The 25338-nt window shown below is 25.4% G+C and overlaps 3 protein-coding genes across 11 annotated transcripts; 2 read left to right on the top strand and 1 right to left on the bottom strand.

Annotated features, from left to right (window-relative positions):
- Positions 1-1622: 1622 nt before the first annotated feature.
- LOC117239276 (WD repeat domain phosphoinositide-interacting protein 2) lies at positions 1623-10671 on the bottom strand. 4 transcript variants are annotated; one of them, XM_033504741.1, is made up of 11 exons: positions 10265-10671; positions 9549-9631; positions 9171-9337; positions 8550-8744; positions 8368-8484; positions 8127-8281; positions 7871-8044; positions 7695-7802; positions 6927-7030; positions 4337-4393; positions 1623-2420 (listed from the first exon to the last, which is right to left on the bottom strand). In XM_033504741.1, exons 1-11 carry the CDS (start codon positions 10399-10401, stop codon positions 2305-2307), a joined length of 1413 nt encoding a protein of 470 aa, XP_033360632.1. In that variant the 5' UTR covers positions 10402-10671; the 3' UTR covers positions 1623-2304. The 4 variants fall into 4 exon arrangements, with proteins under 4 accessions (XP_033360632.1, XP_033360634.1, XP_033360633.1 ...); XM_033504743.1 differs by lacking the exon at positions 10265-10671 and adding an exon at positions 10078-10237; XM_033504742.1 differs by lacking the exon at positions 4337-4393 and having other exon boundaries at positions 10265-10668.
- Positions 10672-12128: 1457 nt separating this feature from the next.
- LOC117239278 (monocyte to macrophage differentiation factor 2) lies at positions 12129-22447 on the top strand. Of its 6 annotated transcripts, none has more exons than XM_033504748.1 (5): positions 12129-12495; positions 13005-13199; positions 19719-19964; positions 20056-20308; positions 20408-20680. In XM_033504748.1, the coding sequence occupies exons 2-5, from the start codon at positions 13162-13164 to the stop codon at positions 20660-20662; spliced, it is 792 nt and encodes a 263-aa protein (XP_033360639.1). In that variant the 5' UTR covers positions 12129-12495; positions 13005-13161; the 3' UTR covers positions 20663-20680. The 6 variants fall into 6 exon arrangements, with proteins under 6 accessions (XP_033360639.1, XP_033360640.1, XP_033360641.1 ...); XM_033504749.1 differs by having other exon boundaries at positions 13002-13199; XM_033504752.1 differs by lacking the exon at positions 13005-13199 and adding an exon at positions 18878-19050 and having other exon boundaries at positions 12131-12495.
- A 1958-nt stretch (positions 22448-24405) lies between these two features.
- On the top strand, positions 24406-25337 carry LOC117239280 (transmembrane protein 186-like). The gene is made up of 2 exons (XM_033504754.1): positions 24406-24932; positions 25007-25337. The coding sequence occupies exons 1-2, from the start codon at positions 24626-24628 to the stop codon at positions 25315-25317; spliced, it is 618 nt and encodes a 205-aa protein (XP_033360645.1). The 5' UTR covers positions 24406-24625; the 3' UTR covers positions 25318-25337.
- The last annotated feature ends 1 nt before the right edge of the window (position 25338 follows it).

Genomic DNA, 25338 nt, shown 5'->3' with positions numbered 1-25338 from the left:
GATATTTGCAAGTTAGATTAATTCACGCTTTACATACTTTTTTATTTCATTTAACATTTTTTATTTTCATTCTCTAAAAGTATATCTATATATTATTGTTATAAAATTTCCCAACCTCTTAATATTTCTAATAGAATCATTACAATACATCTTTACAAAGCATTAAAGTTGCATTAAATATATTATGTAAAATGAATAAAGAATATTATAATAGAATAATAGTTTATTGTATAAAAGTTTATTATTATGTTCAATAATATAATTGTTTTATAACGCACAAAATTTAGGAAGATTGAATGTTTTCATAATTAAAAACAATGCATCATTATAATTACATATATTCGTAAGAAGTTTTATATGCAATGTCAGTACTTAAAAATTTATTATATATGCGTATGTACACTTGTTTTTAACATTACTTATTTTTATAAAAGTTAAATTATTTACTAAACAAGACATTACGTTCATACAAAAGCACCGAAAGACATTATGGGTCTACAGTATTTGAAGTAATAATTACATAGATCATAGATCATATTTTTTAAAATAATATTACTGTTTTAAATAACGATGTTGTCTGCGTCCTTAAATTAAAGCATATATTATAAAATGAGAACAAAATTTTATTGCTTATGTATTTTCAAAATTATAAACAAACATGTAAAGTCATAGAAACAGTATATAATATTATTTTAGACTTGAAATGTGAATGTATCAAACGAATTAAAACAGTTCATACTGAAAATAAATGAAATAACAAGGATAACAGACAACACAAGATCTGTATCATATAAAAATTTTTAATTACAAATATGTAAATATAACATCCTGAATTTTGCTTTATTCTATTATTTTAAACATTTAAAAGTAAAGACAAATATCAAGTTTAGAATAAATATAAAGAGAGCAAGCAAAGTGCGGAAATATATAAGTGGAATTGATAATATAACAAAAAAAACGTCATAAAACTAACACAATATAGGAAAACTACTTGGAATTTATAATATACCTTCAGAAATGCCACAATCTTTCATTTTGCATAATACATATAAGGTTATAATAAATTTAAAAGTTGATTGATACTATATATAGAAAAATTACAAACCACATAATCAATATTTAAACAAACTGATACAATATTTTCAATTAGATATTTTACTTTAAGAAAAACATGAAAAATAATGGAATCCATTCAATTTTTTGATAAACGAGACTATTGAAAACATACTAAATATATAACAATTGCATTATTATACACTGAATAAAGTACGATAATTGAAAAGAAGATAAAATTTTTTCAATGTCTTGGTTTAATAAATGATATTTAATTATAATATTTCTTAAAAGATGTTTTCATACGCATTGTAAATATTTTATGTTCAAAATAATTTTAACTTGAATAAAAATTCAAATATAATGAAATTCATTTCATTTTATATATAACTGTTTATATAAATCTATTTTTCACATTCGCATTATATGAAGTATTTCATATATAAAGAAAATATGAAATATGTTATCACAAGTATTTTCAGAATATTCCATTTTTGAAAAATATTCATGGACAAGTTTGTTAAAAACATGTAAGTATTATACTTTCCCCAAAACGTCAATTTATAATATTTCTTAAAAGAATAAGAGGTTGTTTTATTAGTCACTGAACACACAGAATATGACAATATATAATTACAAAATACAGTAATTCAATAAAAATAAGTACAAAACATTCAATAAGAATATTATGTACTCAAAAAAATGGTTTTGCATGTCTAATGTATGTAGTATCTTGTTATAAACATTGTTTTAATAATTCATATTAAAAATACTTAAATGTCTACATTGTTTCACATAATTTTATGTTAAACACTTTTGCTAAATATTTTCAAGCATATTACACCTTGAATTTTTTCAATTTATTTTCTTTTAAGCATTGCAGTAACCATCATTAAATTACTAAACTTTCTAAAATCAACTGCATGCTCTTTGATGATAATAAGATTCTAATATAAAATACTGACTTGAAAAACTGAAACTAAAAGTATCATAAGAATTCTTTCAAGTTATTAACTTTTGATACGATATGAATATCTAGGTATATGATAGCTTTAGTATTTATATAACTTATACAAATTCATCACTGTTTCCTTATAATATTTGCATTAAAAAAGAATTTGTTGCTTTCCTGAATTTGCAACATTAGCTATGATTGTAGATTCATAGTTAACCTGTATTCAGTGTTCTAATTTTAATCACTGTTAGATATAATTCATCCTCTTAATTTTTGATATGCCTCAATTATTACACTCAATCCGTCCTTTGCGTAACAGGTGGAAATTCAGCATCATCTTTCAAACGGAAGGAACCCGAAAAGCCTGGTGGACTCTCAGTTGCTGCTATCATCTCGTGATACTTTTCTGACTCTATAAAAATCCATTTATTTATTTCGATCATAAATATTCAAATTAACAACCATTTTAAGCGGATGTAACGATAAAGATGTATGAAATTGGAATTCAATGATACATGACATATTTTTCATATCAGATTTCATCAAAAAATTTTCAATATTTATCAACAGAAAACTAAATATAACGGAAAAATATTTCAATTATCATTGTTTTTATTATTTTTTGAAATGTGGTTGCAACATTTGTTAATGAATGTTAATAATTAAAAGACTCATTAACATTAATTTACAAGAAATATCTTCCACAATAAATCAGAGAAATTTATCTGTTCTTCAAAATTATTAATATTTTACTTATTTATATTATTTCCTAATATTGTGATACAAATATAATTAGAAATGTAATTAATAATTTTATTTCTAATAAAACAAAATTTAACTTATATATGCATATACACATTTCATTCATTGAAATATAGTTTATATCAGGATGCCTCACCTAACTCCACCTTAATTATTTTCTTATTTGTCATCCAACAAAAAAATGTTTCAACAGAAAATTATTGTATTTTAAAAGAGAAATTAGGCTATGAGCGTGAAAATCATCTGCAAATCACATCTTTTGAGATTTTACTAATAATGTTTTTGTTTACGAAAGAACTTGTTTTTTGTTTATCATTAAAAAGATGAGATCAAAATGCATCCAAGCATATCCCATACTATGACCTTCAAATGACCCGAAGATTCCCTACTTAAATAATTGAGGTGAAAGCTCATGGATAATGAATTACAGAAGCAAAATATAAGCATTTTAGTCGTATTATTTATTCTTTTTTCAAACTCAATATATTTATTTAGATGTAGAACTAATGCAGGCCCAACTCTTTTTACTGTATCCAGAGATATGCTTACACATATGATGTTGGAAATACGCACTTTCACCTCAGAAACCTGAACATTACTATATACAATATCATTGATCATGCGCTTTAGCACATTAAAATAATAAAGAATGCGATTAAACTGTTCATTTTGTTTCTGTAATTCATTTGAGCTTCCACCTCAATTATCTACTTAGAAAATTTTCTGCCCAGGTTATTTCAAGATCATGATATGTGATGCATTTTAATCTCAACTTTTTAATAATAAACAAAAAAATAAGCCATTCCGTTTAAAAAAGAAAAACGTTACTATTAGTAAAATATGACTTGAGATGATTTTCACTCTCAGAGCTTAATTTCCATTCTAGAATACAATAATGTTCCTTTCCAAACATTTATTTGTTTCACAACAAATAAGAAAGTAATTAAGGATGGCAGAGTTGAGTGGGACACCTTGTATATTTTAAAAATAATATACGTTCATACATTTAAAATATCTTAATGCGTATTTTACTTTCTTATAATATAAAGTAATTACTTGCAAATTTATTTTTTCTTGGTTATTAATTTCGAATGTTTAAATATCTTGACTATATTATTATGATTCAAAGTATTTTAATAATCAAGAGAAGTTCATTATCGAATTAAATTATAATAGTAAACATGAAATTCGGATATGCAGATTTTTATTTTGTTTTAGTTACAGAAAAATAAAATTTAGTATTCTACACATACCCAAGTGCATATTAATTATTGCTTGTAAGTAGTTGCTCTTTAATAGCGTAATATTGTGTTTATTGTTATAAGTATATTTAAACTATGATTATTAAATTTTAGTAAATACACATTTAAAATATGTAGCACCCAAACCATGTAAGAATTACTCAATGTTACTCTCATTCTTTTCCTCACTGCATATACAAAAAAATATGTAGGATAAAGTATTAATTATAGCAGAAAAACCACAGTAAAAGAATTTTTAAGTAGAATGTATATGGAGAATGAGAGTGAAAAAAAGCGAGGGACAGAATAGAGAATATACCAGTACCTGACATGGAGTCTGGCGAGCGGCCGCGCAACACACCCGCGTAGCTATTTATGCAGGCTTCAGTGGATAATAAAAAGAAAAAAATTACATCAAGTAAAGTCAATTGTTGGGGCCCCCCTTTAGCCCCTAAAGAAATTACTTATTTACTTAAAAGGGGTTAGAAGCAAGGAAAGAGAAAATATAAAGTAAATAATAAAAAATGATAAATAGTGTCAGCACAAGAGATTAGATAAGTAGTATTTATAATAAATAATAAAACAAAAGAATAATTTAATTTTATTACGCAATTAAGAACATCATTTTTCCTAAAAGCATTGTATGAGTATCTTATTTAAAAGGAGTTAGGACATATTGTTCTCAATATTTCTAAAATTGCAATTAATCATTTGATAGATATATTTCTTAATAATATTTTAACGATTATAATATGTCATAATTCAAATTACCTAAAACAACGTCCTAGAACTAACTAAATTACATACAATAAGGAAGCATAATTAAACTAATAACAATTGTAATTGCTTAAATCTTAATTGTTAAAATTGTATTTTTTAATGTTTCAAACTTTTGTCCTATATACATCTATAAATAAATAACATGAATTGAAAAGCTCAGTTTTACATTGAGCAATATATAATTAATTTTGTATATACAAAAGTTAGCGTAATCTCATTTCACTATGATAACTTAATATATTACTTTTATTAATAATGAAGACTTAAAATTTTATTTGCAAACAAAGCATTATAAAAATACATTTGTCTCCATAGCAAGACAATCTAAAATTTTAAGACACTAAACAATTATTCAATTGTATATGTGAATCATATATTTTTATTATATCACTTTTTTAACTTGAAAATTAAGAATATCTTTGATTTTGTGCATCTCTGATATGTATGTACATATATATATGGCAACATTCCAAAACAAAGCTTATTAATTAAACATTTACAAATATTACCTCCAAAAACATATTATGTAAACATAATGTAATTTATATTATGTAAATTCCAATCATCCAGATTAATATAAACAGAAAGATGAATAATTTGTTAATATTTAACATTTGTTACTGTTTTTAGTATTCTCTAGGAAACAATACAAAATTTAACAATATCGTAAATTTGTAATAAAAAGAAAGTTATTTAACAAAGCTAATTCATATATTTTATCATTATTTTTAAATTTATGTAGTAAAACTTAATAATTATAGAACTGAATGATTAATTTAAAAGTATATGTATATATGTACTATATACAGACTCTTTCCACATTATCAAAAATATTATGCTCTTACAAATTTAAAAGCATATTATTCAATACAAAACTGAGTTTTCATATATTTATTTTATCATTCGATAAAATGAAAAATTTGAAATAATTAAAATTATTCCTTTGTAGTATACTAATCAAAATGGTATTAATTTCTCTATTCAATTATATATTTTGTAATTTTATATTAAATAATAATTGTTTATAAACAATTCTGTTATTAATTTAGTTATGCTCTTTATTGTATTTATTTTGAAAAAGAATGTATTTATGTACATTAAACACTTATTTATTTTTAATTTGTATCTGATGTAAAAATAACATTAATAAAATATGTATTTCCAATTTTATGATAATTATAATTACTTTACAAATTTATATTAATATGTACCCCATGCATAGATATACACACTATGCATATCTATTATTAAGAACATTAATCTTTATGTATGTATTTTAGTAAATTACGTTAAGTAATAATAAATATTATTAAAATATAATCTCCATTAATAACTCATTAAAGTATTATAAAATGAATTTCTTCATAATTTCTCCATAATGATTGTGAATCATATTGTATTGTTCATTAATCTTGATATTTAAAAAAATAAAATTTGTCATGATTCTGAATATAAAAAAATATTTATCATGTTTTACAATATTCATTTATATACAGTTCTGCATATACAAAAATATAATTTGATTTTAATATGTTATATCCAATGTAGTATTTAATTTGTAAAAGTGGAACTAAATACTGAATATTTTTTTTTGTATATGGTAAAATTATTTCAACTTCTTACATTCTGTATAATATAAAATGCTACAATATGTCAAAATCTACATTGTCAAAAATAAATATAATATTCACTTCTTTAAATATACAGTTTCTTTAATAAACTTCAGTTATATTAATTACAACATAAATATAGCTAAGAACCACATTGTGTACAAATAAATGCACATATGCATTAACAAAATATGATATACAATTATAATTTGTGCATGTAAATACTGCCTCTACAGCAATTATAATGTATCTATACATGTACGTTTGTCTTAAAAACAAAGAAGGCAAGCCAAACTTAATCTGTAAATATTTTAAAATAAAAACTCTTAAGCATTTCTTGATTTCAAGATAAGAATTCATCAGTATTTAAATCGAATATTAAAGTTCAATGAATCTTATAATATTATAGTATAGTCATGTTAATGTGTCAGTTTCATATGAATGATATATCTTTATCGTCAACACGCTCGATCGTAAAACCTACATTATTTTTAATATGTTTAAATACTTATGATATTGCCATACCTGTATTTTGTACTATTCGTGCAGTATTAGTTCCTGAAGGAGGTTCTGTAGATCCTGCTGTAGACGCACTAGCACAATCCGCTTCGTCTCGTTTACCGTCTAGTCTATAAATGTAATTTATTATTCATATCTCATTATTTACATGACTAGAAAATTTAAATGATATTTTATGATATAATAATAATATTTTATTGTACATTGTAATGTAATAACTTTATGTCTATTACAATAAGGTTTTTTAGCACAATGGATTGATTTATTTAGTATATCTTTACTTATTTTAGGAATAGTTATTCTAATCTTATAACATACATTAAATATAGATATATTTTATGCTATAAAAGAATTTTAAATAATTAATTTAAAATAATTTATAGAAATTTAATTTTCATGTAAATACACTCAATTGTTTAAAAAAAGTATATATTTTGTTAAACTCAGGAAAAGTTTGAAAGATCTGGGAGTAGATGTAAGAAAAATTTAAGTTATTAGAGAAAATTATCATATATAAGACAATGATTTTTAAGGAAATACTAGAAAAAATTGTAACTACTAGATAGATGGTAAATTAGAAAAATTTGTGCGTATTTTCAATAGTTAAAAAATAATAGCATGCATATATTTAAGTCAGACAGATTATAGAATACAAGCAATGCAATTGCACTGCATGATACACAAGAAGTTATGTACAATACAAAATAATTAAATATCAAAATTATTGATGAGATATGAATTAAATTAGAAATATTGTATTGTAAGAGTACAAACCTATGTTGTTTAAGCAATGTACAATCTCCGCCTTCCGTTGAGTCCAAATTATAAACATACAAATAACCCTCAGCACTAGCCACCAACAACCTAAGTACTTTATGTACGCTGTATAATAAAATACATTTTAGAAAAAGTATATATGTTTACATACGTAATTTATTAATTAAACTTACACTGTGATGGCACAAACATTTTTTAATCCTTGAAATGGCAAATGGACGCTAGCAAAGGCACGTCCTTGATTGAAAACATCAGTTACTTGTGAAGGTAAATAATTAGCTGATGCAGATACAGCCTTTGTTAAGTATCCCATCCAAGTTTGTGATTCTTCTGTTGTTTGTCGCAATCTGATAATAGTAAAAGAAAATTTGAATCGTTAAAATGAAAATTTGATGGTAGCATTAAGTTAAATAATGACAAATTACATACGTTTCCTTCGGTTCTTCCAACTTGAAAATATGCACTGTTTCTGTATTACTTGAACAACAAAGAAACATAGAGTCCACACTAAAAGCAAGACTGCTTATAGATACGCATCGCTTAACTCCACGACGAAACTCAAACAGTTTTGTACCATCATGAACCTTCAGAGATATAAAGAACCTTCAGCAATGCATCTAAATTTAGGAACTGATCAAATAATTAATGCCATATGAATAATTAAACTTACATGGAAAACTCTAATTACAGTACCCTTTTCGGAAGCAGTAGCTACTTTGGTACCATTAGGGCTAAATGCAAGTGCTGCCAATGGGCTGTCATGCGCAGGAATCATAGTTTTAGCTTGCTAAAAATAAAAAGTACATTTAAATGTGTAATCCCCATCTTTGTTAAGATTTTTATAATACTTACAAGATTAATTGCATCAAATATTTGAACTTCACCAATTGTGTTTGAACCTGGATAAGCTAAATAGCAATTATCACTATTTATTGATAGTGTACACAGACCTGCTAAATTAGGTGGAGTATCACGAATTGTGTGTAACACTTTCATGTCTCTTATGTTATGAATATATAATGATTCTTCCAGACATACCACTAATCTCTGTAAATTTATATTACTTTAAAATTCCTATATATTTAACAAGATTATGATAATATGATGTATATCGTTTTATTAACAGAAACTTGTTTATAGAAATATTTGATACATCTGATCTATCTATAACTAATATTATTTAGGAGAAGTCTCATTTAAATCAGTTGTTCCAAGAATGTTCATGTTTCTTATGTTCAAGTCTCCTTCATATTAAATAAAAAAAAGATTAAAACTAATTTCTACAAAAATAGTTTAATAAATGTTATTTCATAGCTTTATATATTTATAGCTTTGAGATAATACACAAACTTAATTTCATCCATAAAATATTTATTTCAATGAAAAGAACTAAAATTAAAATTTAAATAAACTAGTTTCTATTATCATACTATCATACATTCACAACTGCTATTATAATATGATGAAACTTACTGCCCTATTCAATTTCACAGCCAAAATAGTATTAGAGTAACTATAATGGCATATTTCAGTGCCCTTCCTGAAGTGACAAACTTTGAGTTTACGAGGCGATCTTAAACTAACTACCGCCACAAGACTGCTGCTGAATAGTCGTTCAACAATGTATATGTCTTCGGTATCTGTAGTTTACATAATGATACATAATTGAAAAGATGATCTAGTAAAGAGATATGGTAAAAGATACTAAAGATAACAGAATATACATTAAAAAAATATAATTTCTAAATTAAAGGCTCCTAAAAATATAAAATACTTGTCTATGCATGTATATATGACTAATATATACAAACAATTTCAATGTTTATTTTTAAATATATAAAAATTTGTTACCATTTTCATATATTTTCTCAAGATGGTCAACAGAGCTTAAAGAAAAAAGTTTGTAGCCTGCCTTTGATCCTACTGCCAAAGATCTGAAATGAATTTTATATAGAATGACTATTATCAATAAGATACAGGGCTTTGAAACATTAACAAGTTTTTAAATTACATTACATTGCATTAGCAATTAGTAATAGTTAGTATAGTAATAGTTATTGCAAATATACTGATATTGTAAAATATAAAGTATTATATATTAATAACGGATTAATTAATAAGGAAATAATTCTTCTTTCTTCAAGGCAGCTTGAAACAATGATGACAAATTAAAAGTGGCAGAGAAACCAAGATAATAACATGATAATGATAAAAGGCATTAGGTATATAAAAATTTTTATGATCATAATCATTTTATAACAGTGATATGTAAGGTAATCGATATGAATGACTACTACATCAATAATACGCATCAATAATAAGTAAACGAAGATGAATAACGCAGACGAATAGAAACACTATAAGAAATCCAGATATGTACGCGTCAGTAGGTATACACGAAGTACAGAATGTTTTATGTAATTGATGAAACAAAGACATATTAATACACAGGATATATACTTAATTTTGTTTTTAAAGAAACAAATTTCACTTCGTAACGAAATAACAATAAGGTTAGGGAACAAAGGACGATGTCCTCACTTCACAACCGAGGGTGCGACACTTACGTGCAATCCTGATTGAAGTTAACAAAGAAAACACGACTTTGAGGATCAGTAGTCTGATTTGCGAGGTTCATTAGTCCTGATATACTGTATTTTAATCCTTGTGTCAATACATCCACGTTATGCACGAGATTTTGCATAAATCGCACGGACGATCCGCGTAAGAACACTTTATCCACTTCTTTCTTAATTTCTTTTTATATCCTTTTCTCTCTTTATTTTTATTGCCTCTCTTTATCTGTTTCTCTTTTTCCTTGTACGTAGCTCATACAAATACACGCACGCGCACGCTTCTACAAGATTTGTGAACAGATGTCGAACTCGGTGTCGACGATTCCTACAAGTGACTATGTATACAACGCAGTGTACAGATTCATACTACCAATGTTTCATATATCGAACAGCTGACAATCTCTACTAAGCTGACTAACTGACGGAACGACGAAACTGAAACATCAAATTTTATTTAATACATTTTATTGTCATGACAACTAATACGAATAATTAAACACTGTTATAATACTTTTTCTGTCGTTCTTTATTATAAACTTTATTTTGTAATTATTATATTAATGAAATCATTTTTTATATCTCGACAAACCAATAAATATGTTAATAAGGGAAACATATTGTACTTATATCTATACCTCCATTCCTTTATTAACAGTTATTTATGAATTATATTTAATTATAACATGCTATTAAAATACAAAATTAAATAAATATTAATACATATATACACACACACGCATATATATATATATATATATATATATATATATAATTTGTATTTCAGTGTTAACATAAATTACACATGCGCATGCGCGCGCGCGCTCGTTTGGTATGATAAATTAAGGGACTTATAATATAAAAATATCCAAAAAAATGGAAAATAAAATGTTTGGGACAAAGGTTCTATTATTATATTAACAAATTGTTTATATGATTTCGGATAATTTTTAATAATCTAAAAAGCGTTCAAATATTTTTTCCAATTATATTGTCTCCAAAAAAAATATCATTAGTAAAAAATGCTAGGCTTCAATAAGAAATTTACATTAGAGTATACTTATTACATTTTCACATGGATTATATGTATGTATTTACATTTAAAGATCAGTCACTCGAGAAAAGCTAAAAAAGAATTTGCAATAGGAAATTATTTTATAATTATAAAGTACACTTAAAATTTAAACTGAAGTTAAAAACTACTTTTTGAATTCTTTCTTTCTTAAATTATGACTCTTAATACAAAACAAATATACATACTGAAAAAGAATTACTGTCTAACCATTAAATAATTATCTGTATAATTATTTAATCTCATTAAAATGATCTAGAGACTCAGTACATATCTAAGGGTATATATGTACCTTAATTCGAGTTAATTAAATTCCAAATGAAACTACGAAAAAAGATTATTCAAAAGGATAATTAAAAAATATCAGCTAATAATACGTATGTGCATATGTCATTATTATATATAGCATTAACTAATATATATTAAGTATAATCTTATACAGATGTCATGTTTCATAAACTAGATATATATAACATATCTACTACTCTACTGTACTGTAAAGATTATCTACTAATCTACTACTTTTCCATTATCCTATTACTATCTGTTAATAATTTTATAAATTATCATATACGCATAAAAGTTTACGAGTATTTTAATTTATGAACAAAGTAATATGAATATAAATTTACTATTTAGTAAGAATGTTGAACGTAAATAAGGATTGAAAAATAATGCGATCTAGTGTAACTCGATAGTTATATCTAGGTACATACTTTTTATAAATATCTATATACATATGTACATGCTTACTTCTTACTCTTTCTTCTGCTTCTGTCCTATCGCCTTCATTGGCCTTCATATTGGTTAGTTGCAGTGGTTAAAGAACGTTTGGTTCAGTATTCAGTAGTGCTGCGACAACGATAGCGATAGTGTTAATGATGAATGAATAAATCATTTAATATAAGAGACATATTAGTTCTGTCAATATTTAATATTTTATGTGTATAATTTGAAAATATGAAGCATGAGGTAAAAAAGAAATAAGTATCGCGTAAATTAATAATTTACATTAATCATCAAACTGATTTGTTGCATTGAGGTTTTATTTACTTAAATGTGCTGAATTCCTGGGAAATATGGATATGTTTGGTCTTCATCAATTCGTTGCAGCACCAATAAAAAATCTTTTTCGATTTCAACGCATTAAAGAGTAAGATATAACAACACAACTAATATTAATTAACAAATGTTAACTGTTTCCACATTTAGTATCTTGTTAACTTGCTTAATTTTTGCAACTAGTGAAACAATGGCTGTTTAAATTCATGTTTAACATTATAAGAAAATATTTGATTATATTTCATTTTTGCATGATATCCTATTTATATCTTTAATGACAAATTTTAGCTTTTATCCTTATTTATAAAGTATTCTAAAAAATAATACTTTATATTTTTAATGTAGCATGTTATCGTATATTGTATTTCCTTTGTATGTCTGTATGAAACCATAAAAGTTTATTTTCTTATATAATATAACTGGTTTTAATAATACTTTTACATAAGAAATTTAAGATTTTACATAACTGTTGTACAATGAAAAAGTATTCTATCTAATAAATTTAAAAATAAGAAATCATTTTCCTGCATTTTTATATACATTCTCTACGAATAAATTTCCTCCATTATACTTTTTAATTCTTATCCTGTTTGCTAGTAGAATTAAAACTTTGCATGCATTGGAAATTTTAATTGGGCCTATTTAAATGAAATGCATTGCTATTCTGCTTATAAGTGGACAAAGAAGTAATTTCATCAAGTAATGTTATCTATAGAAGATCCAATTTATATGGATACTGAACTATTAAATCTTTACAATGTTTTGGAATATATGGAACGTGTATTATCATCAAATGTAGGTTGACAAGTAGGTATTATACATATTTGTGTATTAACATTTATATAAACTTTAGTACACATTTTCCAATTTTTAAAATAATATGAAATCTTTTGTTTTATTTATTATTTGTGTGTATTTATAAAATCCTATGTTTATTATGTCACTGTTATATGTTACTTACACATATTAATATCAAACAAGTCTTATGCTACTATTGATAAAAATATATTGTATAACAAACAAAAAAATATTAATTTCATACTTTTGACTGCTCTATTTAAAGAATTCAAGGAGATTTTTTATTTATTATGGAAACAAATATTTTTACATTTCATTTTCATACTAAGTTGTTAGTAAGTTTTTGTGTTACATTGTAATAAATAAATAAAGAATTAAGTAAAACATTAGAATAAACATCCTGTATATTTCTTATAAGAGGAATACTGATTTATTATCATTAATTTTTTTTTCAATACTTTCTAGATTTACATTATATGCTTTATATGCCTTAAAAAATACAGAGCAAGTATTGTAATTTGTTCATTGGGACAATGTATACATATATATGTATGTTCTTATTTTAATTTTTTTATGGTAGATTTATATGATTTAATTGTCTTTTTTGTGATATAATTTTTAATCGTCTTCTATACGTCTTCAGTTTATAATTTTCTTTCATATTTTTTAAACATTTCTTTTTCCATATTTTATATTCTAACTCTATATTGTATCTATAGTTTATTTGTATATATGTATATGTAGCATTTTTTTCTTTCAGCTTTATTAGTAATTGAGCAGTTACTAATAAAAATTCTAATTTGGATAGTAACTTTTTAAAAGAATCAATCTCATATTTACTAACGTCACTCATATTTTTATTGCAGAATATGAAATAACTGCAATTCTCAATATTTCTTTATCTGAAAACATTATCTTTCTTATAACCATGAAAAATGTCAAAATTATCAATCATTTTTATTTAGAATAACAATAAGTTTGCAAGTAAATGAGTAGCATTCTAAATTTTTTAACAAGATTAAAAAAAAAGGATTAATAATAATGAGTTTATACTTATTTTTCTATAAAATTATGATTTAAGTAAACGCTTTTTTCGAGAAAATCAAAATTAATCATTTGTATAAAATGATTAAATTTCATAAGAAGAAAAATAAAAATTTTTTCTGTAAGCTAGATAAACCTTTTTTTTATTATAGCGTTAATTTATGATTTCTTGTATCCAAAAGATAAAAATATATATGGCATTAGTTAAAATCGTTAAAACAGATGGATGTATAGTCTGTCTAACGAGATGAGACAGCAAACAGAAAGTGATTGCTGCGGCTGCGGCTATTGGCTGTCGATTAATGACGTTCATATTTTTAGTTCATAGCTCAATTTATATTGAAATATCTAAAAAACATTATAAAATTAATTGTACACAATAATATAATAAATACTAAACGATAATGTAAAAAATAATGAACAATTAGAAGAAATAATTATTATTTCAAATAAATTTTTTCTTATAAAATATTTCAATTTCTACAGTTAATTAATGGATAACTGTAAATCATAGAAATGACGCGCAAATATGAACTTTATTCGACGATTTCGTGATACGATACGCACAAAAAGCATTGCACAATTTATATAATAGCATATATATAAATTTTTGTATTTGAATACGTATATATAATATAGGAAAATATTCTGTGCATTTTCTTTTTTTTTTTTTTTTTTTGTAGTTACATTAGAAAGTATTAGCATTTAAAGTTAAGAATTAAAAAACTAATGTGAATAATTCACAGATAAATAGAAATATTGTATATATCATTTTTTACCTAAGAGGAGCATACTAATGCTTACGTTATAAGCAAAATCGGTAACATATACGAGCAATGTCATTATATCGGATAAATAGACATTTTTCATGTATATATGTTTCTACTGATTATACTTTTCATAATTTTTATACAGTACAATTTTTTTTATTTGTGATAATAGAAAAATGGTAAACTATAATTCAAATTATTCGAATAATTTTAAATTAAATTAATGTTATAACAAATTTTCAAAGCTGCTTTTCATGAAAACAAAGTTCCATTTAATAATTATATCTATTTTTTACTTACGTTTTCATTAAAAAGTAATATTTTTTAGTGAAAAAATATTTGTTTCTTGTATTAATTAACGGGGCAATCTGTATATTTCTTTACACTATGACAAAATAAATAACTGTGTACTATTTTAAGTTTTGAATTTTGGAATAACTTTGTGGAAATATTGATACAAAACTATAAATATTATTTAAATAATTTTTTTTCTACATATGTATTATCTTGTCTGCTCTTGATATTTCTTACTCTTATCCCCAACGTATGTAAACAGTATGTGGTGAGTGAGCCAAGAATGTGAGCTATACAACCAGCAATTCTTGGAACAATATTTCAATACTATAATTTTCATTTAACATCAGTGTAATATTAATTTCGCACGGTTAATTTTCTTTATTATCTCTTAATTTACTATAATTCATGCAATGAAATAATGAGTTCGAATAAGCAATAAAATTTCATAAAATTCAAATTGTAATTAGAATTTTGTACTTTTCGCAAAATAAAAGCAGTTAAAAGTTAAAAAAAATGTATATATATATATTATAGAGTTATATATTATATATATACTATATATAAGATTACTGAGAGTTCGATGAACGTATGACCGTCTGTACCGCTTAATATTAATCATCGTTCATTGAACACATTGAGATTATATACTAGGAACATGTATATATTAATCTATTATATAGTGTGCCCCGATGTATATGAGAAATACAGCAGAGATAAATTCAGGACATAAAAATGTTAAAAAAGATTCGTATAAACATGCCTAATATGACCTTGGTTTCGACTTAATCGTAATACATTAAAACATTGTTTAACGTATTTTCGCATAAAATGATGCTTGACTTAGATAAAATTACAAACATATAAACAGGCACATTGTAAGTAGTTGAAAAATAAAATAGTAAAAATGTTAATTGAAACAATATGTGAATATTATACATATACGTATTTTTTTCTCGTTGAAGGTTACGTAAAGGTCAACATATTCCACATCGTTGAATTTTTTTGGGGAGTTATAAGACTGTTATAATGAAAATATGTAGTTTCATTTAAAAATACTTCGATGACTTTAAAATCTCGAAAAAGACTGGCCTCGAAGAAATTTTTTGCCTATCACCACATTTGTCCCTTCAAACCGAATATTCTCTTCCTCTGATATTTTTTCCTATCATAAAAAATAACCGAGATATTTAAGATGATCAAGTTAGGTAAAATACCCTGTAGAAGATTCTTTATTAAACGAAATTTCCTCTTCCTTGTATCCTAGCATGTCTTTTATTTTTCGAAGTATGTAATTACTCCCCAATCGTCATAGGTCTAATAATTAAACCAAGTGACGTTATGCACGCAAAGGAAAAATGTGTCGCCAAATGCTAAAAATGTTTGAAATTATGGCTAGGCTGACGATGACATAGAGTTAACGGTTTTACAGGTAATCCACATGTTTTAAGTTTAAGGGAAAGCCGTTTTCACTAAAACTTTTTCTATACATCAGTTGAGATCGACAATTTGACCGTTAGGTGGGCATCATAAACTTTGACTGTTTCAATGCATTTTGCTCTTGACCACGCGTATTATTACGCGAATATTTCACCAACTATCTGAAATATTTTCAAATATTTCAAATTATTTCAAACGATAAACGAAAATATTACTTCTGAAAATTGTAAGCTTTAAAAAGAAATGCATAATATGATAACAATAATTTCTTTACAAGTAGAGATGTCAAAAGGATTAGGAAGGCGCCAAAGCTGTTTTTGTCAAATGGAATATTCAATTTTTCATGTTTAAATTCGATAGAATAACGAGCTCTTAGCATAGAAGTACTAAGGCATATTTGTCCTAAAATTTATCGTACCCGAGATACTTGGCGTCATTTGGCTTTTCGATTGTGTAATCATGAAGTCAACTAAATTAAATCTCATGCCATTTCTTTTATTTATTTTAATGAAATAATAAGAATATAAATACAGTAGTAATATGATAATTGAACTCGATACGAAAATTAAATACAGCGAAATAACCTGATCATATCTTGATCAGTTTTTCTTAAACAACTGACCGAAACGTAGCACCGTTGAAGAATACAGGAAAACGAGTTATATCAATCTACTAATTACCATGAGACAACCAATAACTGTGTGGTTATAGAACAATAAAATTTATGTATTTAAAAATTTTTCACTTTTTCAAAATTTCTACTTGAACCAATTCTAAAAAATGGTAATAAATTTTAACAAATTCATCTATTAATCAAAACCGAGACTTTATGAATTCTGTGAATGAAATTTAGTAGAATTTATAGTTGATATAAAATGCTAGTGTACAAATGGGATGTTCTTCCATGTTGACAATTACAAAGAATGCTAGAGCTAGAGCGGCGGTTCTTAACCTTTTGTTTACCACGGACTTTCCTTTACATAATTTTTCGTTGCCGTGGATCTCCAAGACTTACTTCAAAATTTAAATAAGTTAATTCAAGATCTAATGTGTCAAATATGTATGTAGTTATTATATTCATCAACTGCTCATCAACAACCTTCAAATTTGAAGAAGAGAGATTCATTATAAATATAATACATATACCAAATATTTTTTATTCAAATAATACATTAATAATCACAGGGTAAGAACCGTTAAAGTATCTCAGTTTTTTTTTAATTTGTACTTTGCAATTTCTCCAGCTGGACATTCGGTAAATTTTTCTAGCTTTATTGCTAATTAACATGTGGATGGCTACCCCTAGCGGGATACCATCTTCGAGTGAGAGTATCTCAATATCCCAGACAGGCGTCGCACTTGCATTGGAATTCGCTTAGCCCACGATACAGCAAAGGGGAAGACTTCATACATGGCACCTTTCCTCAAGCAACGCAATGTTGCATTTTATACCATAAATAACGTTATTTAAAACATTATAGCCAAAGATCAGAATTGTTGAACGATATTCAAATTATTATTAAAGCTACTTCAGAAAATATGGTTTTAAGGAAAATGCGTTTAACATTTTCCTCATCCTCATACTATCAGTTACTTGTGATACATAATACATACGAAAATAAAACATTTTTAATTCATAATTTTGATTTTTTTTTAATACTTTTATTTTTCCTATGGATATTTAAACCTTCTACATTATTTTTAATTCGATTGTGGAACATTGATAATACATTTAAAGGCATATATTATTCTTAAGAATAATTTATTTATATATATATATGTTATACTATAATATAATCCTTTTATTTATTTCATATTCGTGATAATGTATCAGTTGATATGGATTGACTCTATTTTCTAGAAATTTCATATCTCTTTTATAATGAATGTTTTCTTTTTATACAATTGCAAAGAATATGAAACGCAGTTCAAAAATTTAATATTTCATAATCGTATGAAAAGTAATTATTATGTAAAGTAAATTACTATATAGTTTTCTTTTAGATATGCTTACACTTGTAATAATCACTTGTATTTGGTCTTGTAAAATATTTTAACCTTTTTTAATCTGTATGTACTTGAACATTGCATGCTGTAAAATCAATGTAACTTTGGCAAAAATTGCAGCTAATGCGATAATGTGATTTGCACAACTTCATCAATTAGCTGAACATTATAAGATTCAGAAGTTCTGAGAATCATGAAGAATTTTCTAAAAAGACCTTGAAAGATAATTTAACCTCCGAATAAATACTTATTTACGGATATTCTATTGCTTCAAGCCAATGAAGAAATCTAAGGTATAATGCAAATCAGAAGCTTTTCTTGAAAAGATTAATACGTGTTTAGTTTAAGCGATATAAAATTTGGTTATTATATAGTATGATTTTTCTCAAAATCTCTTTTTCCGCATTATTTCGTAGGATTTATTTTTAAAGCTGCAATGGTAGCATAGCCCCTTAATGCAGCTCTTTTATATATATATGTATTATAATTATACTAACATATATATCAATATAATTGTATAAATATATTATAATAATTATACACTGTGGTTCCAAATTTGTGTTACAAGTGAAAATATGGTTTAAAATAAGACAAAATCGAAAATAACAAAAGTACGTTGGGGATCTCATTTTCGAGAAAATCGTGAAAATTTAATGTTCTTGAAAAACATGTACTAAATTCTGAATTTCAAAATTCAGAAAATTTCTTTTACTATAAGTTTAATAACTGTAATTTTAATAACACACTGTGTATGAACAACTTTTTATTTTTTCGGAATAAAATATTTATACTACTTTGAACATTTCCTTCCTTGTACATTATAAATATTAAACATATATTAAACATTTTACGATGTTAAATATATAATATACGATATACAATACTTTAATATTTAGTGAATAAAAATAAATATATCAAAAAGCAATAAATTGTACTAAAACAATGTATTAAATTCTTACAGAATAAAATGGATGAATCCTCCAGCATGTAGTAACGAAGCATATATACCTACTTCTGTAGAACACATGGCAAATGTAGCTACTCATGGGATTTGGGTTGTACCATCAGTTATAGGTAGCTTGGAATTGGTTCGCCGCTCTATGACATGGACCCAATTGGTATCAGCTTATGTATATGGCACATCCTTGATTCTTATTTTTACGGTCTCAACATTTTTCCATAGTGTACATTACTGCAATAATAATAGGTACTTACTATTACATATTTTAACTTAGTTTAGTTTATATAACTTTGTCCATCATTTTGTGTTAATGAAATAACAAATAATTATATTACAGACACCTTAAAGAAACACTTCATCGTTGTGATCGTGCCATGATTTACATTTTTATTGCTGCTAGTTATTTTCCTTGGTTAAATGTAGATCACTTTCCAAATGATGAATTATTATTTACAATGCGTTATGTTGTTTGGATTATGGCAATATTGGGTATACTGTATCAACAAATCTTCCATGAACAATATAAAATGTTAGAAACAATTTTTTATTTAATTATAGGAATTGGTCCTAGTTATGCAATTATTAATGCAGTAAGTATATAATTATACATTGAAAATAAGACTATGACTAAGAATGTTAGATAATAATGATCATACATTATTTAAAAATTTATACCTTAATACTTACAGTATCATCAATATAACATTACTGAATTAAAATTGGGAGGACTGTTTTATATTTTTGGCATTGCGTTTTTTAAATCTGATGGAAGAATACCATGTGCACATGCAATTTGGCACCTTTTTGTTGCTGTAGCAGCTGGTTTTCATTATTATGCCATACTAAATCATGTCTTTCCTGCAGTCTGTCTGTCAGATAATTTTATGACAGCAGATGTATCATCATTACCAAAACTGTTGAAATCTCATACTGAAGAGTTATAAAATCGAATTTTTTATTACATTAATTTTGTATCGCATCAAAATTTTACAAATGAGAATTTTTAATATAAAATTGATAAAGTAAGTATTATTTCTTTTTAATCTTCAAATATTAATTTACAATTATGAGACTAAAACTATTAAAAGAGAGATATCTCTATTATTTAAATTTTTTGAGAAATAGAGATTATCTAATATGGTGAATGTACTAATTTTAAAAAGTAAATATATTAACCCTGCGGAGGTCGCGGTCGTAAAAATTCCTTCAGAGGTCGCGGTGTATTTGATAGATACAGTAACTTAAAATCTATACAGTGCTTATTTTTGCGAAAAGGCTGTATATGATAAATATATGAAAAGTCTTTAATTGTACTAAAATTAATATAAAGTATAATATATAGATATATTTACAGTATATATAAACTATATTTAAATATAAAGAATGAACAATTATAAATTTAGAAATATTTAGAATTAAATCTTACCTGTATCTGTCAGATCAACCACGATCTTCGGAGGGTTAAGTACCTGAAATATACATATAAAAATTATATTCTTGAATTGTGGATGTTTGTCAAAATATAACTAAAGTGGTAAAGAAAATATTCAGCTATCATAAAATTGTTATTTGTAAAATATGAATTTCTACGTATTTGTATTAGAAAAGTAACTTTACACGCTTTAATAATAGTTTTAAATTTAGATATAATGAAATGGAGTATTACATAATAAAACTACGTTCATCCGAACATATTGGGAAATAGTAATAACATAATTTAGATAATTGGTTCATTGATATGATAGAAATTTAGTGATTCTCTATTGCACTTATTCAAATAACTGAATTTCAACTCATTCCTTTGTCTCTTTTTTTTTTGTTCATATCTTTTTACGTTTTGGGATTTTGTGCGTTTCAATCTGTTTAAGTTATTAGAACATGGTGATGATATTTATTATATTTACATCATTCCATATTCATATTCATACACTTATTATAGCATTATTAGGAGTTAGGTTATCTTCTGTACGAAAAAACTTGTCAAACAAGTGTTGAATTGATGTCGATGAGAACACAATTTGATATTTTTATTTTCTTGCAGATGGACACATAGAAGACATATGTATGAAGGTTAACTACGCTTTTTTACATCTGTTTTTTTCTTTAATAAGTATATTTTACTTAGCTTCACTGGATTGTATTCCCAATATGGTTGATTTGTCAATATTATATTCTGATGACAAAGTTGATTCGCCCATTTTCAGTCGTTTGAGGATATTACATTTTTTACTAAGATTTAGTATTATTCTTTTTCTTTCCAAGATATATTGCCAAGATATAGATACATTAAATTTTTTTTCAATAATTTGAGCCAATTTTGAGTTTCATTGTTATATAGTATCGTCTCAGTAATGTGTTCATATTCCTTCACTGGGACATATGAAATATGTTCTGAATACGATAAATAGTTAGATAATAAATAATAGAAGATCAGCTACAAGTTCAAATATCTGAAACTGAGTATTAACTTGTATCTGTAAACAAAGTGTGATAAATGAAGATAAACAAAGCTCTACTTTATATATGTACTTTCTATATAATAATTTGATTTTATATAAAAAATATGATAGCGAGCCCAAGTTTGTATAATAAATCAACATGTTAGTTAAATTAGAGACTGACAAAAATTGTTCAGATAAATGGAATCCTATTGTAATAGTAAATGATGCCTAACATTTTAGTATAAATTATTTACTTCCTGTATAGCATGTATTTGTATAGCAATTATTTTTTAATAATTTTAGATAGATTTATAATAACCTTTTATAAAAATTAGCTTTTATTGTTGGTTATAAAACCAATATTATTTAATTCACATAACATTCATCTAATGAGAAATAAATAATCAAAATTGTCTGTTCATTAACCTTCTGTATTTACAAGAATATTGTGCCAAAAATTATATCAAAATTGTACTGATATATATACAAATTATATAATTTCTATAACATAAAATAGTAGAATCTATATATAGAACTTATTATTTTACACAACATATAACATAAGAAAATATCTGTTATCTTATATTCTGTTGTAGTGTGTTTAAGTATTTTTAGCTACTTTTCTTATAACTTATGATTATGAAAATGTAATGGTAATATAATTGTTGTTTCTTTTCTGATGATTATTTTATTAAGAAATGTAATTGTGATGTATGTTACTAATACCATAAATCTATAAAATAATTGATGTAGTTTTATTATTAAACAAATTTTGGATTCATTGCTTTATTATTTATTTGTATCTATATGTATATAATATGTTAGAGGCAGGGCACCTTCCTGCCAACATAATGTCAGAGAGCCCGTCGCTATTTAACCTTACGATAATTTATGATTGAATTGATGGCTCAGCAAGGACCTGCTTGCTAGTACTGGCTGGGTCCTTTAGTGAATGTTTGCAAAGCTGATAGCCGCCGAGCTATGGGGTATCGATAGCATGACTGTTTAGAGGATGCGTGAGAGTATTAACAAAATTAATTTTTAACATATATGTAAATAATATCATGTTCAAAATATCATTCATGATTGAAACATTTCAATGTTATTAAAATTTTTATTAAAAAAATAAAATTATAGTACAGTTTTAGAGTTTACAGAGGTTTTTAGTAATGAAAAGAATATTTATGTTACATAACATTTATGAGATATTTATTAGATACAACATAATAATAATACAATCATAATAATCATATATGTTAGACAAAACTTGTTTTCTATTACCATTATCGTAGGGCCGCTTTTTCCTTCCAACTCTATGCTGTTTGGTCCGAGTATACGATTGCATTAAGAAAAAAGAGAAAAAGACAAAGACAACCAAATCCGGGTTATTTTTATAGAGTGGCATTGCACAACGAATTCTCAATTCTCCATTGAAGCACCTTGCCACTAAGAGCCTTACGACCTTACAGTCCACTACAGGATTTTATTTAACATGTTGAGAGAAATGAACAAGAGAGTATCACTGAAGTATGTTGAAAAGACGGCGTGCCTTGAACAACAGTTAGACATCTCTGAATCTAAAGTATAAAAATCTTTACAATTTCGTGCACTCTAGTGAGCAGAACGGTTTACGCTCTACAGGTATCAACCTACTCATCTTCTCCTTAAAACTGCAACCGTTTTGTATGGCCTTTCTAAGATTTTGGAGAATTTCAACTTTCAAGAATTTTAGCTTCAAACAATCCGAAAAACTACCTCAACGTTTAAATAAAGAAATACGCAACAAGAAAATTAACTTGGGTAACAATTTATATTTAAAATTATAATAGATTGAATACTTTAACAAAGATTTGAGCTCTCATAAAATTTACTTAGACTCTGAGCGTGAAGGTTCTAACGATCTTAGTTTCTTGATCGCAGAGCCTATTATCTGCTTGGATTTTACATGACAATCTACGAGTTATTCATTACCCAACAACACAAAATGTTATTAACTAATACTAATGAATTGATACTAATTACTTTCATTGGAGCTTATAATATTACAAAACGAATCATTTATGCTTTGACAACTTATTTTTCCATTGTAACGTAAACACAAAATTTGAGAGTGATCACCGATATAAATGATTAATAATTTTAACATTTAATTAATAAATTTGTTAAATAAACTTTTGTTCGTTGTCTTGGCTACAGTGTTGTACAGTTAAATTCGCTGCGCTAGAATTTACCCTGCTATAGTATAAAATATTCACGCTAGAGGGAGTCACAAGCTCCTATACTATACCAATTCACACAGCCGTAACGAAAGAGATTTGTGGTGCTTGAAGAATTTCTTATTTTTATGTGTTTAATGTAAAAGAAAATAGATAATCCAGAGATATGTGTTAAGTGAACTAACAGTGCATTATATGCAGATTCATTGAATTAGTTCATTGTTGTACATAAAAAAATTTATACTTCCACATGAATATACTTACATTCCATTTTTCCAAGCAACTAAGATGGCACTCCTATAATAGTATTAATGATATAATTAGACGATATAATCATGCATCAAATAAAAAGTATAGTACATCATCAACAATCAAATCAAACAAATTTCCAGATTATAAAATAATTTATATGTTTCCTTATGCCATGTGTCCTTATATTTTCAATAAATTTAAGCGAAATTACACAATTACTGCAGGTGCACTTATACCAGTGACTGCATCTTTACAAATGTTAGATTTCATGTCATCCATGGAAAATTTAAGTTTTACAGCTTGTAGTAAGTTGAAATAACATCTAATATTTTTATGTTGAATTTAAACCTTTATTAATACAATTCACTGTGCATTTTAGATTGTTTGTTAGTCCTTATGTTACATACTATTGGTTTTACATGTAATAATTTAGTTGGAACAATATATGTAAAAGATAAAGATGATTCAGAAAATCAAAATGTTATAATATCATATATAAATTATTGGGGTAAAAGAATAGATTTAAGGACAACTGTCGATGATATTATTCCTTTCACGGAAAATTTCATGAATACTTCTAATTCGTTATATAAAATCTTAAAAATTAAGTCTTGTAAACAAACACTGAAAGTGTATACAAAATATGGAAAAGTCACAGAAGAAGCTAGTTTTTCTAATATTTTTGGATAATCTCCAATAATATTTATTCCC

The sequence above is a fragment of the Bombus vosnesenskii genome, unplaced genomic scaffold (genome assembly GCF_011952255.1).
Source record: "Bombus vosnesenskii isolate JDL3184/JDL3185 unplaced genomic scaffold, Bvos_JDL3184-5_v1.1 scf7180000013913, whole genome shotgun sequence".
NCBI lineage: Eukaryota > Metazoa > Arthropoda > Insecta > Hymenoptera > Apidae > Bombus > Bombus vosnesenskii.
This window is presented reverse-complemented; position numbering and strand designations above follow the sequence as displayed.